The sequence below is a fragment of the Dipodomys spectabilis genome, unplaced genomic scaffold (genome assembly GCF_019054845.1).
Source record: "Dipodomys spectabilis isolate Male_0828 unplaced genomic scaffold, ASM1905484v1 ptg000365l, whole genome shotgun sequence".
In the NCBI taxonomy this organism is placed as follows: domain Eukaryota; kingdom Metazoa; phylum Chordata; class Mammalia; order Rodentia; family Heteromyidae; genus Dipodomys; species Dipodomys spectabilis.
In genome coordinates, this window is record NW_024871042.1 from 15848148 (window position 1) to 15871443 (window position 23296).

General features: G+C 36.6%; 1 protein-coding gene across 1 annotated transcript in view; it reads right to left on the reverse strand.

Annotated features, from left to right (window-relative positions):
- Positions 1-23296, reverse strand: part of Rbms3 (RNA binding motif single stranded interacting protein 3) — a 743920-nt gene that overhangs the window by 4888 nt on the left and 715736 nt on the right. The window contains exons 13-14 of the mRNA XM_042666502.1: positions 12497-12577; positions 9199-9326 (exon numbers count right to left, since the gene is read on the reverse strand). Of these exons, the coding sequence (XP_042522436.1) occupies positions 9199-9326; positions 12497-12577 (209 nt within the window). The remainder of the gene's footprint in view (positions 1-9198; positions 9327-12496; positions 12578-23296) is intronic.

Genomic DNA, 23296 nt, shown 5'->3' on the forward strand with positions numbered 1-23296 from the left:
GGGCGCTGTCCTTCAGCTCTTCAGCTCAAGGCGAGCGCTCTACCACTTGAGCCACAGCGCCACTTCTGGCTTTTTTCATTTTGCTTATGTGGTGCTGAGGAATCGAACCCAGGGCCTCAGGCATGCAACGCAAGCGCTCTACCACTGAGCCACCTTCCCAGCCCATAGGAAAATCCAAGAGACTCTTATCTCCACTAAAAACAACCAAAAGAACCTGGAAGTGGAGCTGTGACTCAAGTGGTAGAGTGCTAGCCTTGAGCAAAGGATGCTCAGAGATAGCACTCAGGCCCTCAGTTGAAGCCCCAGGACTGGCACAAAATAAATAATGCTGCAGGCATGGTCCATGTAGTAAAGCACCAGCAGAGCAAGTAAGCCAAGCAAGCACAAGTCTCTGAATTCAAATCCTAATGCTGTCATTAAAAACAATAAATAAAAAAGATTAGTAGGAAAATCAAAAACAGCAACAAAAACTCTCTTTGAGAGCAAAGGCTCTATTTTTCTATTTTCTGTTCTCCTGGAGTCTGGAAAAGTGATTTTTTTTTTTTTTTTTTGTCATAATAGGTGTTTAGGTGTTCAATTGCCAAATGCTACTGTGCCATAGGACACTTTGTTAGCCTGCACATCTTGGTTAGGCCAAGCCCTCTGTCCATTTATAACCACGAATGAGATTTTAGTGGGTTTTCTTTAGTCTTCACTCCTTTTTCTATGTAGGTTGAATAATTACAAAACTATGCTAAACAACAAAGGAACTTTAGGCTAGCTACAGGTGACATTCTGATGAAAGGCTCCACCCATAGACACAGGATGACAGAAAAGTTTTGCAGGTTCTTCTGATTTCCAGTTGCTCAATCTAGTAACTAAGGCTCAGGGTTGCTGGACATAGGAGCACAGGTTTTTCACAGTGTAAGACCCATGGATAAGAAGGAGTGATGGATAAGAGATTTGATTTCCACCAACTCTTTGCTCTCAAGGCTAGGTAATCTGTCCCGGGAGTACATCTGCCCTGAGCAAGTGGATGCAATTTATTCAAATTCACACAAAAGCAATAACATCTAAAATGGTCTTCAGAAAGTCTTCCCCTTCCTAATTTGCATAGGCCATCATATGAGCCATTGTGGCTATTGAGAATCTAATTAATTTGTTTCAAAATCATGTAAAATTGAATATTTCGATTCCTTAGAAATAGTTGAAGTCTCTGAGACTACCTCCTGTTTTATCCCCTCCCTCTTGCATTTATGAGAAAGTACAATTTCTTCTAAGGAGAAATGCAATTACAGCTCATGAAAGCAGCAACAATAAGGAAAGTTTTATGAATGATAGTCATAAGAACTATTTTAGCTCCTTTTCTCTACCTTTGCAATCTGCTTTGGCATTTTTTTCCTATTCTCATGCATTGGGTAAATGCCTAAAAGCTAGTTAACTCCATTCAATGAAAGGTGTCTCACTCAGTCAGTGGATGACAGCGTCATTAAAGCCCATCTTGGGTTAAGTGTTTGATGTGCATTGCACTCAAATGAGCCAGGCTGCTTTTTAGCATTTTGTCAACTTACACATTGTTTCTAATATCCTCTACAATTCTTTTAGGTCTTAAAGTGGTCTAATTGCTACATGCAAACAAATAGGGAGAAATAACTGGTGATACTTTCAATATTTGTGGTTCTAGAAAGTAAAATGTGTTGCTGTTTAAATAAAACTAAATCTGCCTCTGGTCACTTTCTCTATCTTAGAAAAAGTACGTGCATATTTACACAATGCTTAAGATTGCACTGATATTCCTAAAAATAGAAGAACTGTCAGTTTTCAATGCTGTGATCATTAATAACAGGTGCATTTTAGACTGGACAGTGAGATTATTTAAGAAATGGATTGAGACAGTAATTTACATGAAAAGATGAGTATGGAAAACATTTACAAATCTAAAGCACAGTGAACATAGAATGTTCTATGACTCATAAGCATAGTTTACACAGTACCAGTGTTCTAAAATTTTACATGAATTTGGGGCAGTTAAGTTAGTCAGTGATGATCTAAAGAGCAAATAGAATTTCTACTAAGGATGAGTAAGGTAAGAGCTTTTCAATTGCAATTTAAATATGTGTAGAGTAGGAGTTTGATGAGACTAGTTATATCTACCCAAAACCCTCTCCAAAAAAAGTAGACAACAATTCATCATTTTAGAAATCTGGCATTTTAGAAATTTTAAAGATAGTCTGATGATTCAGTATTTCTCAGAGTCATGTTGGACACACTAGCTTCATGTGATGTTATATAAAAGGAAGTAGTCTATGTGGGAAAGTACATAGTACATTCTCACTAGTAGATTATGTACAGGAAAACTAAGTGTGTGATTAGGCACAAAAAAGAGCCTCAGGATAGAAATGTTTTCAGAAGAATATATTTTTTACATGTTCAAAGTGTTTTCAAAAGAATATATTTTTTTTACATGTTCAAAATATCTATACTGGTTTATTTTTATCCCAAGTCATAAGTCAAAGATATAATGTTTTCTATTAGTATCCAAATAATCAACCTTTGGACAATCCAAATTCTGATAGGGTTCTTGAATAATTTAATGTATATACTTTATAACCTATAGGAATTCCTCATGAGGAGGCAATATAGATCTCTGAGAAAGTAAATTATTGGAAGTATTTTTCTGGCCCTTTAGGAAGTCATGTTCATTAGTATTAGTTAATGTCTTTGAAGAGAGCTGCAACAATGGAAATACTTATTGCTCAGCTTGAAGTCCTGAATCTCAATCTAATTGGAGCAGAAAGTGCTCAGGTGCTTCCTAACATGTAACTCCAGGATGTGAGGGAAATCTTCTTCCACATCAGATATAACTGATGTTCATTACAAAACAGAGGTCTAATGCTCTATCTATCTCTCTATCTATCTCTCTATCTATCTCTCTATCTATCTCTCTATCTACTTCTTAGTCCTGGGCCTTGAACTCTGGGCTTAAGTGTTGTCTCTGATCTCCTTTTGTTCTAGGCTAGTGCTCTACCACATGAACCACAGCACAGCTTCTGCCTTTTTCTGTGATTTATTGGAGAGAAGAGTCTCACGAGGACGTTCCTGCCTATAATGCTCTCAATTTAAAGAGGATTAGGTACGGAAAAGCTGAGTTACAACCAGGGAATCATAAAGGTAGGATCTAAACTGAGGACTTCCAGTTGTTCATATTAAAGTAGAATTTGGTGAAGACACTTTTCAGATCATACTTATTTTTTTGTGTATGCAGGGAGTGGGGCTTGAACTTAGGGCCTTGTATGTCCACTTGCCTTTTCCACTCAAATCTGGTGCTCTACCACACGAGCTACACTTCTACTTTTGGCATTTTGCTGATTAACAAAAACTTTCCTTCCCAGCTGGCTTAGGTAGCTAGCATAACAAGTGCCAGGTTCAGATCATATTTAATTTTAAGATACCTTGTATAGCACAAGAAAGAATAGAGAACTTGGTGGGAATTGGCATTTCTGACACAATCCAATCATCATCTCTTCTTTCTGAAATAAAAGCCTTGATGACTTTTCACATTAATAACTTTTTTTAAAGATGGGGGGAAAGTCTTGTGTTTTAAACAGAGAAATTTGAAATAGTTAAATACTGGTTAATCCTAAATAGTCCATGTATGTGGACACACATCATATATATTGGAATAAGAAGACTGGATCTAATCAGAACCCTCTTAGCCACATGGTGAATGATAGGAAAGTGGGTTTAACTGGTACCATCTTATCTTCATGGTAGAGGTAGGGAACTTCCACCCCAAGCTGATAGGCATGCCTGAATTCCTAGAGTCAGGGGCATGGACTTGCACAATGTATTACTGGACCTGTCAGTTTTGTGCTTTGAACTCCTAAGACTCTAGTGTTTCCTGCAATACTACCCCCTGTTCCTGGCTCTATTTAGGTCCACACCTGCTCAGACAACAGGACATTATGCTTCTCCTAGCTCTCCTCCAGTTACCCTGGCATCCCAATTCAGCTCTCCATTGGAGTTGATCTGGTTTGTTGGTATTGTTTTCTGCTCTTTCTTTTCTCTCTTGCTTTCATGATTCTGTTTTCTAAGTGTTAAGTGTATTTGAGGGGCTGCAGATCTTTATGACAGTAGTCCAATAAAGACTCTCAATTCGACCTTTCAAAATGTGGCTGTTTCTCATAACTGAGTTCCTGTATAACGATAGCTATTTCTTAAACTCTTCTCATGAAATCTTTTGTTTTAATGGTTGTAATTTTTAATATCTTTTGTGTAGACATTTTGGTGTTGAATACATGTATGCTATGTCAAGCTATTTTCAGGGCCACTAATTTGCCCTCATCGGAATTTCATAGCACACAAGAGGTCAGCTAGCATTTAATGAGAAAGGGTAGAAGTTTGTATAAGTACTTTAAGCTATCAATATCTCAATTACCATAATGATTGTTAGAAAGAGGTTTCCTGATGGAAATGGAGGCAGATTGATTAGCATAATGATGTTGGAAATGAGCTTCCATTTGTGAACTTTAGAGTATTTAAGGTAACCAAGATAATGTGGATAGGCTAAATTATTTCAGAGACCCTCTCCTTATACTCAACAGAAAGGATATAACAAGAATTTGGGGAAGTCTATAGACTGCAACTAACTTCACAATGTTGTTGATTTCAGTTAATCTCTGTATGGACAGCATAGTCCTATGTATAGAAAATGGTCAAATCTAACAGAAATAAATTGGTAAAATAACTTTTATTTAGTCATGACTCAATTGTTTAGCCCAACTGTGGGTCTTCTGTGATTGGTTCTGCAGAATTCATATGTCTTCATACAACCCAGACCTAATTCCCTTGGCTGAAACTGATTAAACAAAAACAACCACCACCACCACCACCTTTGGGTTGTGTCATATTTATTCCTTTTTGTAGCATTTTTTTTCTGTAGTGATTGGCAACCACAGGTCTGTTTAATATTTCAATATTTTGTTGTTGTTTCCATGAAAAAGCTCTTCATAGGGCCTGTTAACCTTTTTTTAACAGGTTTAACAAAATGTTGATAAGGAAACACAAGTGGTTTTCCCATTCCATAGTTTTGGAAGGTCTCCTGTCCCCCTGGCACTCTCCTCTCTGTCTGGCCTGCTGTGTCAAGGAGCAGAAGCTGTGAAGCACCCTTCAATATATGTAATGTGTAAGTGTAAAGCAAGCTTTTTGTAATCAAGAAGCCCTTGTCATTTCTACTACCACTGTTATAGAAAATACTTCCAAACATCTAAGCTGTTGTATCTCTGTATTCATGTTGCTGCATAGTCACTGATATTATCTAAATAAATGACATCCTCCTGTCAAAGTCCTTCCAATTTTATATGTTCACTTTAAACAAAATATAATGACTCTTAGAAAAGTCAAAGGTTTGAAAAGTAGCTGGCCTATTTGGGCTTTACCTATCTCTGGGATAATCTAGACATTTTAGCCTTGAATTCCCCTTATGGATTTCAAATAACCTCCAAATACCTGTTTTCCTTTGTGTAGAATGCTTTCAGTTGGCCACTGGTGATTCATGCCTGTAGTCCTAGCTACTCAGAAAGCACAAATCTGAGGATCATGGTTTGAAGCTAGCCTGGGTGCTAAAGTCAGTTATCTCCAATTAACCAGCAAAAAGTTGGAAGTAGAGCTGTGGCTCAAGTGGTAGTGGACTAGACGTGAGTAAAAATACAAAACCCAAAATCCCTAAAAACTAAAAACACCTCCCCCAAACAAAATCAAATAACAAAAACAAAAAAAAAAAGCCAACAAAAAACTACCAACAGATGCTATGTAGGAGGCTGAGATCTTAAGATCCCAGTTGGAAGCCAGCCCAGGCAGAAAAGTTCATGAGCTGCTTATTTCCAATTAAGCACTAAATAGCTAGAAGTGGAGCTGTGGCTCAAGTGATAGAGAGCAAAAAAAATTGTCAGGGACAGCACCCAAGCACTAACTTCAAGCCCAGGACCAGCACACACACACACACACACACACACACACACACACACACACACACACACACACACACACACACTAAATAGCTAGAAGTGGAGCTGTGGCTCAAGTGATAGAGAGCAAAAAAAATTGTCAGGGACAGCACCCAAGCACTAACTTCAAGCCCAGGACCAGCACACACACACACACACACACACACACACACACACACACACACACACACACACACACACACACACACATCTTTTTCTCCAAATATCCCTAAACTCAGCTTCAAACTGTTTTTCTAGAAAGATCTCCTGGATAACACTCTAAGGTGTTTACCTTATCATGTCTACCACAAGAAGACTTTCTACTCCTTTGTAATTCTGTGCTTGTTTCATTTTTACTCTAATTAATTAATTAACTTTTCCTGGTACTGGGGTTTAAACTCAGATCCTCAGCACTTGCTAGGCTTGTGGACATGATCCCCCACTTGAGGCTCACCTTCAGTTCATCTTTTTGCAGACTTTTCTTGCAGAATTTTCTGCCTTGGCTTGCCTCAGACCATGGTTTTCTGGATCTCAACCTCTTAAGTATTTAGGATTAAAGCCATGAGCCACCGGTGTCCATTATTTTTCATTGTGTTTTAATTGACCCATTGACTATAAGTCTAATCCTACTAGAAAATAAACCCTGAGAGATGGGGAGACATCTTTTTCTTTCACTTGCCTTTTTCCTAGCACCTAGAATAATAGCTGTCACATCAGAGTTCTTAATAAATGTTGATTATACAAATAGATGGATGAACTTCCATTTATCCAGAAACCACCAATCTGATAGCAGGACCATTCTAGGTTACAGGATCACTCATTTTCTTACTATATGTATTTAGAAGAGACAAAACTACTCACTAAACTGTGTGAGATGTATCTGCAAACAGAGGTTAGTCTGGGTTTTCTAGGCAAACAGCACTGATATGATGGATGAATGAATGAACACATGAGTAAATGAAAGCATGTGGTGTATTTATGAAGGAAATGTGGAAAGGAAAGATCATAAGGAATTGGCTGATACCAAGACCTGCAATCAATAGACTGGAGATCTAGAAGAGTCAATGGTATTGTTCCAGCTTTAATCCCAAATCCTGAATTTAGGAAAGCTGATGGCAAAAATTCCAATCCCAGGTCTGGAAGGCTTGAGGTCCAAGGAGAGACAATGTTTCACTTCAAGTCCAAAGGCAGGGAAAGACAGATGTTCCAGCTTAAGCATGAAGTTCCCTCATTCTCATGGGAGGAGTACACTTTCTGTTCTTTTCCAGCCTTTAACTGATTGGGTGGGGGCCACCTACATTAGGGAGAAGCATCTGCTTTATTTTCTTCTGATTCAAATGCTGATCTCACTCAAAAATACTCCCACGATCCTAATGATGCTTGGCCCATCTGGACACAAGATGACTGAGAGCCAAATTGACAAATAAATTAACCGTTACATTATCTCTCTTCTTTCCCATAAGTGACTCTCACTCTTCATAGCCAGTGTATGATCCTTTCCTCACACTTACCAGACTGAACACCTTGATATAATCACCACAGTGCTAGAGATGGTGCCATTGTTCCTTGCATGAGAATATGTACATACAAGCTGAAGCTGAATTAAACAGCAGCTTGTTTTACTCAGCATCAGTATTTCCAGAAGTCATTTCTGATAGCAAGGAGAGCAGTGATAATAATACCTTAGTTTGAAACATTAACTGATATCCTAAGCAAATTTAATTTTTAACTATACACAGAAGACTCCATTTAAGGAGTACAACGATTCTCTCCTTGGCCAAGTTTCAGTATGGCCATCTGAGCTCTCTTCTTAATAGGCTTTGGCTCCCATTCTTGGCAGGTTTATATAGCTTATTTTCAGCAAGAATATTAAGGCAGTTTAGACAGAATTCTCCATCTGTGATATATAATCATCAATATCTGGTCAGTATCTTCATTTCCTACCTTGATTTGGCTTCAGTAAGCATCCTCTTAAGGAATCTTAGCTAAAAATCTACTCCTGCTGTCTCTTCTTAGTAATTTCCACACACTCACCTCTTCATTAAAGTCTCAGATATAATTCTAATCTCTTTCCACTATTATGAAATCTTAACACAAATTGCAATAGTCCTGAGTACTGTCTTCTTTACTCTGTTTGTTGGTTTGTTTATGTAGCCTGGGTTATCTTGAATTTGCAAATCTCCTGACTCTACCTACAAGTGCTAGGATTACAGGTGTTACCACACCTGGGTTCTTTATTCTTTTAAAAATGACAATAAATTTCCTTTCTGAAGCAAAATGATGACAAGAAAATGGAATAACACTCCCTAAAAAAGACTATCTAGGAATTCTCTGTTGACCAGTTTCATAGATTGTGATCTACAGAGTTGAATGGTTTTCATGTGAAGATATCTGTATGTAAATTTTCCTATAGTGAATTCCTTTCATTTGGTACAGAAAAAAACCCTCAGATTTTACTCTACATATGTATTCAACCCAAAGCCTAATGTAGTTACGATGAGTGATTTAAAAATTTCCAGGGCTAATTCTGACAACTTGATGTTCTTTGCAACTGAATTCCTGAGTGAGGCTCTACTTCTACTTTCAATATGGGTTTTCATGTACATTTAACTGTGTGTTCAAAATAACTTTGCATGGAAAGTGTCACTGTCTTCATTTCAGAGTGAAAGGAGAGAGCAGAATGCAACATCCATGCATTGGAATACCGTAATTTTGAAATTTTCCCAAGACTACATATGACAGGTTTTTGTTGTTGTTTCTGGTAAAACAACACCACCACCACAACAAAACAACTGCAATGCCATTCTCTAGTAGTGAACATCTACACTGACACTGCTTGGTACCAGTGACTAACTTTGGCCAGTTGGACAGTAGCCAATGGGGGAGAATTGAAAAGCTTGCTGCCTTTGAGCTTTCTTTCTTTCTGTCCTGGAACTATCTGGTTAAAAGATCTGAAACATAATCCAATCATTTCCATCACCCAACAACCATCACCCAGTGCCCACCCCAAATTAGCCCCATAGATAAACAGCAGCTGATCCCCACGCTTGAATCCAGCTAAAATGAGAAGAAACATCCATGATGTCAGCCCAAATCCATCCAAGCAATTAATTATGTGCTAAAGAAACATTCATGTGGCATGGTTACCTGTATAAGTACAGACTGAGAAAAGTGATTATCCTGAGAGAATGAGCTTAGCACTAGCCCCACTTACTTAGACTGTTGGTAGGAATATGCAGGTGCGTGCTCATTGGGTGCATCCACTGTTATTTGTTGCTGCTGACCACTGGTGTCCTGGGAGGAAGGTGCCACTGTCTGGGGAGAGGTATCAGCAACAACACCCTATGGAGGCAATAAATAGACAAAATCCTTATTTGCTTTAGCAAAAGATCCTTGTCAGGATGGACTTTAAATACCTGTGTTACTGGTTTGAGACGAGATGCTCTTGGCTACATATGTACTTAGAGGAAATTAATGGAGCATGTATGCACGTGCCTCTGAATGCAGACGCTTAAACAGGACAGATGGGCAGAAAACCATTTTGCCCTTACTTGAAACTCTTTCTCTCTCTCTCTCTCTCTCTTTCTTTCCTTCCTTCCTTCCTTTCTTTCTTTCTTCCCTCCCTCCCTCCCTCCCTCCCTCCCTCCCTCCCTCCCTCCCTCCCTCCTTTCTTTCTTTCTTTCTTTCTTTCTTTCTTTCTTTCTTTCTTTCTTTCTTTCTTTCTTTCTCTCTCTCTCTTTCTCTCTCTCTTTCTCTCTCTCTCTTTCTATCTCTTTCTTTCTTTCTTTCTTTCTTTCTTTCTTTCTTTCTTTCTTTCTTTCTTTCTTTCTTTCTTTCTTTCTTTCTTTCTTTCTTTCTTTCTTTCTTTCTTTCTTTCTTTCCTTCTTTCTCTGGTAGAAGAGCTGAACTCAGGGCCTGGATGCTTTTTTTCACTCAAGGCTAGCACTCTATCATTTGAGCCACAGTTCATTTCTAGGTGTTTTGCTAGTTAATTGGAGATAAGGGTCTCCTGGACATTTCTTCTTGGGCTGGCTTTGAATCATGATTTCTCAGATCTCAGCCTCCTGAGTAGGTAGGATTCTAGATGTGAGCCACTGACACCCAGAACTTTTAGACTGTGATTTCATGCAATTATCCTAGACAATAACTAATAAAAATGCATTAAGGATTCCTATAAGTATTTGCATATTCAAAGAAGGCTTATTGTACCATACCTGTTTCATTTGACAAGATTATAGTAACTCTAGACTTCATAACAATTCTACATCAACACTTGGAAATCTTTTTAAAAGAATACTGTTGAGTAGATTTTCACCTTAGTAATTGGATATGTTTTATTTGGCTTTGTTTTCTGAAACATGAACTGGAAATTATCTCTGTTCTGTATTTTTTTTTTCTTTCACCATTCTTTCACCTCTGTGTCTTATAGATGGCAGCAAGAGTGAATATCTAGAATTGGTCATTATAAGTAGCATATGTTTGGGTCCTACGGTGACCCAGGTAGCTTTCCTTGGATGTTGGCAAACCCGAGAAGAGCATCCTCCTGGTTTTACATATAAATCTTAGATCTTAGTGGTGCTGTTGTACTGTTAGTCAATTATTTGTTACTTAAGTAAAGATCCCTGAAATTCTTCCTTTGAATCGGACAATTCTCCTTATAATTATTCACTGTTTTCTTTCCTAATGTGATATTGTCTTGTGGCTTTCTAAGCCACCTGCTTCCCCCAGCCCTCTCCCCCCCCTCCATGCGCCTCAGTATTTATTTGTGTGGACACTGATGAATATTCAATGAGTGTTTTTCATGAGGGTATTTAAATTTTTTCAGAGAAATTTTTTTCAAACTCTATAACTAGACAAAAACCCACATTGACAAACGTGTCTCATTATTTTATTCTCATCACGTTGTTCTGGTTCTGGAGAGCAGCATATGCCTTTTGTGTGAAGATACAAACATGCACATACATGGCTACAATTTGTGCTTCCAGTGCCTGCCATGTCCAGGTCATTGACTTTCTCATGATATCGATGCTTTTGATAGTGAAATATTGTAGAATACACACATTTAATCCCATTCCTAAGGCTCTGAAAAAACTCCAATTAAAATCTGTTTAAGACACATTATTTTAAGCTCATGTCTAAAACCTATCAAATTTTAAAGAATTTCTTGTTCTTGGATGTTTAAATTACACAGTAGTGCCTAATTAAACTTGATACAAGCAAACATTTCTACATACTCAAAACAAATAAATAACCATTTTTAAATACTCAATTCAATCAGTAAAGGTTTCTATCAAACTTCACTGGTGGAATATCATATGCAAATACCCTAATTTCTGACCATTCCCTGGGATGTCCAGCTTATGAGAAGAAATGCACTTACCTTAATGGACATGTGCATCAGGAGAGCACTAAAAATAAGAACTAGAAGCAGTGAGAAGGATACTGATTTAATTGTGGTTATCAGCAGCAGCAGAGCCCTATGATTTCTCCTTCTACATTTAGTTTAATGGCTTGGTCCAATAAAATGAAGCTAGAATGGTTGAACTCATCCGAACAGAAAGAGAGATGAAAGGACAAAGTTTCCAAAAAGGATGGGACGAAAGCATCATTTATGATACCCACAGTGATCTTCTCTATAAGAAGTCATAAATCTGTCAAGGTTCATTCATACAGGGCACCAGAGCCTCATGTCCTAGTAGATTATTCTCTATACTCAGGAGGCTGAGATCTGAGAGTTGCAGTTTGAAGCTATCCCTGGCAGGAAGGTCCATAAGAGTCTTATCTCTAACTAAAAAAGCCAGGAGTAGAGCTGTAACTCAAGTGGCAGAGATCCAGTCTTGAGTGACAAAGCTAGCAAAAAACATCCAGAGCAAGTTCTTTCTCCCTTAATTTTTAAAATACATATTAGGTTCGCCTGAAATCTTACAAAATATTTCTGATGTCCAGTACATATTTCAGACAAATCAATAAAATCTCTGGTTATAGAACCCAAGAAGAAAAATAATATTGATGTTCCTATAACAATGTTAATGTGCAGAATAATTGGAGAATTGTAATCCAGTGTCTCACATTTTAATGTGCATTTGGATCATGGAAAAAGCATGTTAAAATGAAATGAAATTTCACTGAGTGATGGCATCTGACCCTGTGTTTGTAACAAGCTCAAGACAATGCCAGTGATGTTGGTCCATCGCTTTGAGGAACAGGACACTGGAGGGCTAACTCATTCAAACTGTTGTAAACATTTTTCTTTATATTTATGAGTATTTAAGACTAACATTGGATGTAGTAGTGATTTGTTCTCTGGACTTTTCTCTAAGCATTCTGTACATAAAATAAAATATGGGCAAGTTGTGTAAATGTACATAGGTTTTGTATACTGAGCTTGCAATTACCTATTTTGGAGCAGCACAACAATTATCCATGAGGTTTCCATGGTTATGGGGACCAAAGTATAGGTCACTGGGACTTATTTCTCCTAATATCTCTCTACAAGACAAGAATCGACTTACTTCAATAGAAACAGCTGTCGGAGGCACAGGCGTGTACTGGGGAATGTAGGTCCCCTGCATAGGAGCAGCAGCAGTCATATACTAGAGGGAATCAAAGAAAAATGTACATGAACTTGTAGTAGTTGCAACCCAGAGCAAAAAACAGATACCATTTGAGACTCACGAGTGGCCACTGCCAGTACATGATCAGTCAATTTGATTTTCACTTGTTTACTAACCTGTTATCAGCCCAAATTACACCCCACTCTATCCCCCTCCCTGTATCTTTTGAAACAATGTATATAAGATGTTAAAATTTCCCATTGTATACAAATTCCATATGGGCAAGGGTGATGTGCCTTTTATTTTCTCCATTCTATTGTTGGCCTCTATTACATAGTAGGTTCTTGACAATTATTTGTTGAATGAATAAGTGAAACATCATTGATTGATTTCTACCCTCATTTTTTAAAGGAGAGAAATAAGAAATTGTTATACATTGGCCTGTCATTTTCATGCTACTTTCTTATATGAAAGTTTAGTTTTGCAGCTGATGTTGGACTCTCCTTTGCTCCCTTGTCCTAATTCACTCCAAAATCACTGTCAACATTGACTTTCTAATTCTTTTAATTCAAAACTTCACATTAGGATGAATAGGATGAATTTTCTATGGTTGTAATAGTCAGTAAAATAGGTATTGGGGAGGGGAATAACATATATTTTTCAAGAAAGAATAGGAGCCCTAGAAAAAATATGTGCTTATTGACATGAGCATAAACTATAACTTACATTCCTTTATTTAACACATGTTCTCTTGGTAAATTAAAAGTTCTCCTCTTTGAAAATTAAACCACCAAAGAATCAACTATGTTTCTAAACTTTACCAATATCATCTAATACAACAATGTTTCTCAATTCATACAGGTTAGAAAACTATTTTTTATGGACTATCAAAAACCTTTGATTATTCTTCTAGATTTGCTGATGTCAAATGTTTTGAAAATTTATAAATGAATGGAACAAAATTACGTGTCATGTGTCTTATAACATTTTCTGCATCTAAGAGCATTGTAAAAATAAATGCATATGTCTTAATGGAAACAAACCTATCATTTGTGGGTGTTCATGTTCAAGGACAGTTTCATTATTAAGGCAACTTTGCAATAAATGTGCATCCATTCTAAACTAATAACTAACACCTTTCTTAACCAGAGGCACAAACCCAAACAAATTGTTGCCCAGAAAGCCCTGTGTTACTACAAAAACTTACTTCCTAATTTAGATTGAAAGCAACAATTTGAAAGGCCTAAGGCTATCTGCAACTTAGATTTAGAAGCAAAATTACCAGAGACAGAGCTGGAGGTATAGCTCAAATAGTAGAGTACCAGTGTGAGCTAAAAAGTGAAGTGAGAGTACAGGGCCCTGAGTTCAAGCCCTCATAATGGAACACACACACACACACACACACACACATACACACCAAAATTAAATAAATAAAATAAATAATACATACATTAGGGTCCCAATGACTCATGGCTGTAACCTAGCTACTCTACTCAGAAGGTGAGACCGGGAACACCCCACAAAATTAAGTAAGTAAGTAAACAAATATGTAAATAAATACATTAGTATGCCAATGACTTGTGCTTGTAATCCTAACTACCCTATTCAGGAGGCTGAGATCTAAGGATTGTGATTCAAAGCCAGACCAGGCAAGAAAGTCCATAAGACTCTTGTGTCCCATTAACTATCGAAAAGCTGGAAATAGAGCTGTGGCTCAAAGTGGTAGAGGCTAACCTCGAGCACAAAAGCTCAAGGATAGGGCCCAGGTCCTGAATTCAAGTTGGTCCATCAATTGATCAATCGATCAATATATATATACATAAGTAAATACTACAAATAACTGTGCCCTCCCTCTGGGCTCCCATGCCATTCATACCAACTTCGTTTTATGAATGGGCTTTATCAATTGAAATTCTGATTAAGTTAGGAATAATATGCCTTTGATATCTTTGTTGTTTCTTTTCCCAATATTTACTTTGTACTCAGAATAATTTTCTTATAAGAGGGCTACCCTATATGATTGGAAAACTGTATCTCCTTTCTATTACAATGCCCAGACTATCACAGCTTTGAATGTAAGGATCAAATTTTGTATCCTGAATTTTCTAGTACATGAAGCAATTCCTAGTCCTCAATAAGAGATTGTTGGATGGCTGAAAGAAAATCTATAAGCCGAAAGCCTTCTATTTCCAATTAATGAATTTAAATTGGGCACTAGGGGCTGATGCTTATAATTGTAGCTACTCAGGGAGCTGAAATATAGAGGATCTCAAATTGAGGCCAACCTAACATTGAAGTCCAGGTGTCAGTATTTCAAAAACAAAACAAAACAGAAAAAGCAGGACTGGAGGCATAGCTTAAGTGGTAGTATTCCAGCTGAGCGAGTATGAGAACCTGAACTAACACATCAGTACTGATAAAAAAACATTTAATGTGGACTCTTAGTTATTGGTAAGTCTGAGTTCATTGTAGATATGAACTTCACCATCACTTACGATGTATTTGTATAACCTTTAAACAAATACCTTAGCCAACTTTGCTTATGACTGGTTTTGTGTCCTTAAGCAGAGTAAGTATTCAGGTGTTTGATTACTATCAATTCTCAAGTTAATATATAACACTAAAGTCACATTTCAGCATGTATGATTTCCTATGTTTAATCCCATGCTCAGGTATCTGCCTAGTCACCAAAATTTGTTGTAGATTATGTTATGAATAACACTTCTGGTCATTTCAGATACATACATTGCTGTTCTAAATACTCTTATTTCATATCACCCCATAATATATTCTTAGGAATACTAACTGTATTGAGAGAAAAAATTTTCTATGCTCCAAAGCACTTGAGCTTCTTTTATAATGGTGTACAATAAAATACCTCTTGAGAAGCCATGCTTTGCAGAAATCTGTTTCAGGGTAATTAAAACAACAATTCTAAAACTTATTTTTATAGCACTAGTGAATTTTGCTTAGACCCTATCCTCTCAGGAATACACTTTATTCTAAAAAAATATCCTAGCAGATTTGTAATAAATGGGAAGATGATTTTCTGCCAACTACAAGTTTATTTAAGTACAGGATAGATATTGTTACACTTGGGTTCTATTGTTGTAATCGCTTTTCCAGACTAGCTCTAAGTAGTAAAAGAAGATAATCCCAAATCTATAAGCGTATTTCCACACTCTAGACTCACTCATTTGCAAGTGGTCTAATAAATTAGCATGTGATTCCTTTTCATCAGATGGTATGCTGGCATCTACTATATGAGACGAATCTGCATTTTTAAAGACAAATTCTGTGAATTAGAAGTCATTAGGGAAATGACTTGTGGCCATGTTTACTAGTTCATATGAAAATCCACTTAATTATTTAGAACTCTCTAACAAACTTAGAGTTCCCAAGCAATACGGTTAACGAGAACATTTCATACGATTCTTACCTAATAAGCTGATTCAAATGACTTAGTTATTCAAAACCTCATGTATCTTTTGTTTCCATAGAACTGAGTCAGTAAATCTTCATTCCTCCCTTAACATCCAATGAGATGCAAAACACAGCAAAACTGAAGGCTTGTGGAGTAAGTCTTGAAAAGCACTTAGAAACTGGTAGCATGGTTCACCCATTTTACAGGTGGAGATATGGAAACACATATACTGGGAACAAATCCATATATTTCATATGATTCCATAATTCATCATGTTTTCCGATCTAGCTTGTTACTTTTCTTTGGCGCCAGTCCTGGGGCATGAACTCAGGGCCTTTTACTCTCGACTTTTTCATTCTAAACTGGTACTATAACTTTTGGGCCATGCCTCCATGACATGTTTTTGCTGGTTAATGGGAGATGAGAGTCTATGGACCTTTCTGCCTGGTCTTATGAACTGTGACCTTCAGTTCTCAGCCTCCCGAGTAGCTAGGATTACACGTGTGAACCACCCTACCTGGTGAGCACATTACATTTAAAATTATATAAAGTCCTAATTGTTTCCATCTAAACATTGCCTTAAAGATATAGATACAATTTCTTTTTATTAATGTGCCTTAATAATTGAAATTCCAATTAAAGAATGGAATAATATGCTACTGATTGATATTTTTGGTGTTTCTTTTCTATATATTTTTTAATTTGTATGCTGAATATCTAATTTTCTTATAGGAAGATGGCCTATAGTTTGGTGACCTAACGTAAAGCTTCTCTAGAAACAATAATCGTTTGTGTGTGTGTGTGTGTGTGTGTGTGTGCATGTGCGTGCGCATGCACGTGCTAGACTTGAACTCAGGGCTTAGATGGAATTCCTGTGCATTTGTGTTCAAAGCTACCACTTGGGCCACAGAGTTATTTCTGGCCTTTTCTGAGTAGATAATTGGAGATGAGTCTCACAGATTTTTCTGGCCCTGGGTGGCTTCAAACAGAGATCCTTAGGTCTAAACTAAGATTATAGGTGTGATTGGATAAACTTTTGTAGTAAAGTTCTTCTGTGGTAGATTTAAATTTTCTAGACTAAAGTCCAAAGAAGTGACAGTCTTCTAAAAGCAGAAGCAAGAACCTATGCAAAATGGCTGTAAGTCTGTGTGAGCTCAACTCTCAGCTTTAGGTTGTTGGAGACAAACAACTCTGAACTTTGCCTTCAAGCAACAGTTTGATTTCTTTCAGAGCACAGATAGACTCACTAGGCTCAGTAATCCAGGCTGCATAAGCATTGTTTTCATTTGGGAGCCTGAGAGACTGCTTTCATTTTATCCACATAACAAATGACAAGGGACTCAGAGAAAGACCTATAGTATCAGTTCTACCATCTTGACTTGGTGAATTTTATGAAGTACTTGTTAAGACCATAGTAGGAATGGATGTATATGCTTTAACCTGATAGCTTTTTACTAGTGTTTACCTAATGCTATAGTATCTGATATATATTAAATTATATATTTGGTTCTTTTTGTGGTGGGATCACCTTACAATGAGGTGACCGAGAAAAATATGTGAATCTAGTCATTCTGAGTGACAGCATGAATGTATAATTTTTGTGTGTAGCCAGTTTGGTAATTTGCACATATACAGAGGCAGCCAATTTTCACATGAAGTGTTTTGGAACCCTGAATGGCAATGGGATAAATTCCAGACCCTATCACTTGTTCCAAGAAGTCTAGACACTGCATCACCAGGATAGTTACGTGAAGAAAGAAAAATTGTGAGATTGGAAAGAAATTATATTTTTGCCTATTTAAGCTGGGACGAAATGTTTCTGTTACTGTGTAATCATTGATTATTACTATGGAAACAGAAAAAAATCCACAGATTATTAGCTCTGAGTTTATACTTCTGCCCCAATCAAAGCTTAACAAAGCAAAATGGTTTATATACACTTCCTGCAGTGACATTTTTTTTCATTTTAATTATTTGGGAGGGACACGGAGGGTTTCACATTTTGATCTGAGAAATTTCTTAAAGAAACTGATGGAGTGGCCTTGTTTGAAGTTATCATTAAATTATTTAGGACTTGCATTGGGTCTTCTGGGTCCTGCTGTAAAATTTGTAAAGGTAGTTAACCCATGTCAGAAAGGGGCTTTAGCTGGGTTGCCAGTGGCTCATGACAATAATCCTAGCTATTCAGGAGGCTAAAATAATGAGGATTTCAGTTTGAAGCCAGCCTGAGCAGAAAAGTCTGTGCAACTCTTATCTCCCAAAAAGCTGCAAGTGGACCTGTGACTCAAGTAGAGCACTGGCCTTGGGCAAAAGTGATCAGAGACAATGCTCAGGCCTGGAGTTTAAACTGTACTACCTGAAAAAAAAAGTTGTATATGTGGTAGGGTAAGGAGGTTGCTATTTAAATCTCAGTAAACTCAGGCAGTCCGTGATAAGAAGGTACACTGTAAAAATGCACCTTCCCAGGGGAGGTGAGAAGAAAGGAGAGTATTTGGTAGATGACACTAACAGCATGAATTGCTTTCATAATCCTGTAGCACCATGTTTCTTTGAACAAAGGAGGTTTAGCACTTTCGGCAAGAAGGTGAGTGATGATCTGTCAGGCTCTGTGTGGTGTGGCTGCAAGAGAAGGGCAACATTATGTGAAGTAGAGCTAAGCTGCAGTTTTTAGGCCATGCTTTTCTGGGATTTGTAGAATTCTAGCATCTTAGAGTTGAGGCACCATGTCTGAACTGTGTAGGGATAGCACAATACCACCATTTCACAGGCATGGTTTGACTCAATGAGTAGGAATCGCTGCCACTGGTGTAATTCTAAGAACAGTTTCTTTCCAATTCCCCATGTCACTGAATGGAAAGTCTGTCTTCAGAGAGGAGGGCTAGAGAGGTTCTCCTTGAAAGGGAAGTGGTTCTCCTTGAAAGGGAAGCATGGTCTTAGAAGGAAGGGCAAGAGAAAATGGGTCCTCCTGATAGCTCTTGTATTCTCTCTCCTTCTACCAGTAACATGTTAGATAATGAATAAGTTGATAATGAATGAGTACCCATCTAGAATAGCCGTAGTCTATGCTTTTATACTTTGTTAGTGATAATATCTAAAGCAGAGTATTTAGATTATTAATTTAGAAATAACTAAATAGAGTTGTGAGTAACTGATTATTTGAAGAGTAGATGGAAGCAGATACAGAACCACATATTCTTATCCTACTGAGAGAAAAAGACTTGAGGAGAGAGGATCACACTCACACTTGGAGAGAGACCAGATTCATAGAGGTGCGTAGGCCACATTATCCATCCATGTCCCCAGAAGATCACTAAATGTAACTCACAGTGAGTGTTAGATTAAATTATTAAATAAGAAATATAGATTTGTCATTGTATTCTGGAATGAGGGTCACCTGCTATTGGCAAATGGCAGCAGATAATGAAGAACCTCGAATACTGTTTATAGCTTGGAATTTTACCAAACTACATCCTCTGCACAACAGAGAGACATAATCACCTTCATAAAGTGCACATAGGCTATCTAAGCCTTCAATCTCACAGATAAAGCAATTTCATAAATGCATTGGAAAATATCACAGCCCACTAGGTTTGAGAATGTAGAACAATTTTGTAATAAAGATAAAAGATAATACTATGGGAATGTAGCTGACTAAGAAAATGTCTTCAAATTTGAATCTGATACAATTCTACAGAAACACTATACATTCTCCATGCCCTTTCAATAATTTATATGATAGGTTTAGACTAATATGAAATCCCAGATGGGACAGAGTGTAGTTTCAGTGGGCCACTGAGGATCCTCAGGAAGTAAAGACAAGAAAATTAGATAAAAAAACTGAGAAGTACTTGACAACTACAGTGCAAGGTAGATGTTGTTTGTAACTGCAACAACTTATTTACAGAAGTATAATGGGAACCCACTGGGTTCAAGAGAGAATGTATGATGAATAAGTAGAAAACATATAGAGATACGATGAACAGTATTATGAACAGTGAATAAATTGGATTATATGAAATGGGCCGATTTCCATTTTGGCCAAATGGACAACAAAATAGGAAGAAATCCAAGATAGTTTCATATTTACTCAAGGAATTTAATCATAATATCAAACTATCCACAAGAACCCCTTAGCTTTAGTTGGCTCTTTGATGAATTATCCAAGTAATTAAAATTAAATAATACAAAACTTGTATAAGTTCTTCCAGAGAATAATAAAGAACAAACCCTTTTTAATTCATTTTATAAAGCCAGCACATTCTTCATATCAATGGGTCATTAGAGGAATGGGAAATCAAAGCTCAATGTCTCTAATGAGCATTTACATAAACCTCATAAAATAGCATTTTAATAAATCAAAATACACATGCTATCTAGGTGGAATCAATCAATCAAGGCTTAACATTTGAAGAACAATCACCATAATTTACCCTCCTGAAAGAACAAAGAAAAATGTTACAACATGATTTTGTAAGATTCAAAATCAATTTAATAAAAACTACCATCTGTGTATGATAAAATAGCTTCTGAATAGATGAGAAGTTGGAATAGAAGTCTATATAGTAAAAGGCGTACAAATACTATTGTAGGTCATTGTATAATACCGAATCATTTCCATCTGAATCTTGAAAGTTTTCTAATATCACCTACTTTAATAGTCTCTTTGTGGTTCCAGTGATAGCCCTTATACTAGAAGTGGCAAGCATAAAGTTGGAAGAAACAAAGCTGTCATTTTTCACAGATAATATGGTTGAAGAACAATAAAATTATTAGAATATGGAAATTTAGCAGTTATCAGGTAGAAATTAATTAAAATATTTTATATATACCAGCAACAGATAATTAAAAATGAAATTAAATTGATACTCTATTCTATGTTTATGTATATATATTTAGTATAGTTGAACATATGGCACATTTACCATATAATATTTAATAAGTATTAAACAGCAAGAGAGAGAGAGAAAGAGGAAAAACTAAAACATCTAGAAATAAGTCTGAGAAAAGACATGGAAATATCTATGTTGCTAGAAATGCACACTTATGTCAATATGGTGATTATCTTAAAATATACTTAGGCAATCCAAACTAAAATTCAAGCAGATTGTCTTTAGAAAAATCCATTTTAAATTTTATATACAAATGTAAAGAACCTAAACACTTAAGAAAATTTTGGAGGAAAAATAACATCCAAAGACATAAACTACTAGATATCAAGAATTACCAAAAAATTATGTTGATTAGATAATATAGTATTGAGGCAAGGATAGAAAAAAGGAGTACAGAGAAAATAGATTAGATACACCTGATTTATACCTACAGTGCCCATGCCGTTCAGAGCATTAAAGAATGATGTACCCAATAAATGCTGCAGGTATAGCTGGATATTTGTATTGAAAAATAATACTAACCCCTTCCACACACTACACAAAACTAATTTGAGATGGGTCACAAATGTAAGAACTTAAAGCTTTTGGAAAAAAGAGGAGAAAAGGTTTCATGATCTTGGAAAAAGAAACCTACAAGTTTCTTAAAGATGACCAGAGAGTTAACCATAAATGACTGATAAATTGGGGGTTTGAGTTAAGAATTTATGATTATCAATAGATTGAGGGAAAGCATTTAATCATATATATATATATATATATATATATATATATATATATATATGAGCAACCTTATATACATATGTGTGTGTGAATTCCACAAATCAATCAAAAGTCAGAAAGCTTAAAAAAATTAAAACTAATATATTTGAGCCAGGTGTGGTGGCTTACACACCTATAATCCTAGCTATTTCGGAGGTTGAGATTGGGATCAAACTTGGAGGCTACCTGCAGCAAAAAGACCCTGTTTCAACCAATAAGCTAGGCATGGTGGCATTCACCCATTATCCTCGCTAGGTGGGAAACATAATAGGAGACCATGGTAAAGACCCATCCTGGATATAAGTAGGAGATCAGCAAAAGTTAAAAAGGCTGAAAGTGTGGCTCAAATGGTAGAGCACCTGCCTGATAAGTGCATAGCCCTGGGTTTAAGTCCCAGGGTTCAAGCCTCCATAACAACAAATAAGCAAGAAGACGTTTGAATGAGCTACTAATATCCATAATAGCTTAGATTAATCTCAAGGGTTTTATATTAAGCCCAAATTAAAAATTAAACAGAAGAAAAATGACAATTCACAAAAAGTATATATACAGGATTTGTATATAGTCTGTTTTTTTCTTTTGTGTTTGAACTGGAATTTGAAGTCTGCCTTGTGCTTTCACTTGCCTTTTTTTACTCAAGATTAGTGTTGTATACCCACCTCTATTTCTGGCTTTTTGCTGCTTATTGGACATAAAAGAGTCATAATCTTTTTTTGCCAGAGCTGGCTCAAAAAGCAGTCTTCCTCAGCTTCCTAAGTAGCTAGAACTATAGGTATAAGCATCTGGACCCAGTTTATGCCATTTTTGTTGTGCCAAAAGTTTAGGGTAGAGGACAGATTAATGGATGCCAAGTGCTAGACATGAGGGCAGGGAAGTAAAAGACAGGCAGATATGATTATAAAATTCATTGTATCAAATACCAGAATATTGATTGTAGCAGTGGTTAAACAAATCTACCTATAGATTATAATTGCGTAGAACTCTGTAAATATGGGGAAGTAAGAGAATAATGAAAGACATCTGAGGAAGATCTGTATAGTGTATACATGTCTACTTCCTGGCTGTGATATCACACAACAATTGTGTAAACTGTTACAATTGGAGAATGTGTACACTTTTCTCTGTGCCGTCTTTTACAACTGTATGCTAATCTACATGTGGAGATTAATAAAAATAGTCAGAATAAAGGACCTTTTACTATTTTGATCTGGATGGGGGATATAGTAACATTCCATAATATGTATTAAGCTGTAAATATATGAATTGCACATTTTTGTATATACGTTATACTTTAACAAAAGAATGTATATATTTTTAAAGGTTTACAGAAGACAAGCAAGGCTGAGCTTAGAAGAGAGCAGGGACAATCTATCCATTCAAAAGGAAAAAATAAATGACATAGCAATGAGAAGATTGGAAGAGTGGTGAGATACTTACATTAATTTTCCATTATTCATATATATATATATATATATATATATAGAGAGAGAGAGAGAGAGAGAGAGAGAGAGAGAGAGGAAAGATTTGAGGTAGAGAATGTATTAAATAGCTGACTTCTAGAAGAGTCACAGAATGGATTGGCAGGGCTATAGAGTATAAGTCTTCTGGGAACTGCTAAGTTTTATTCGAAGACTTATTTTAAAAGTGGAGTTACAACACTGCTGTGAAATCCATCAGCATGTTGGC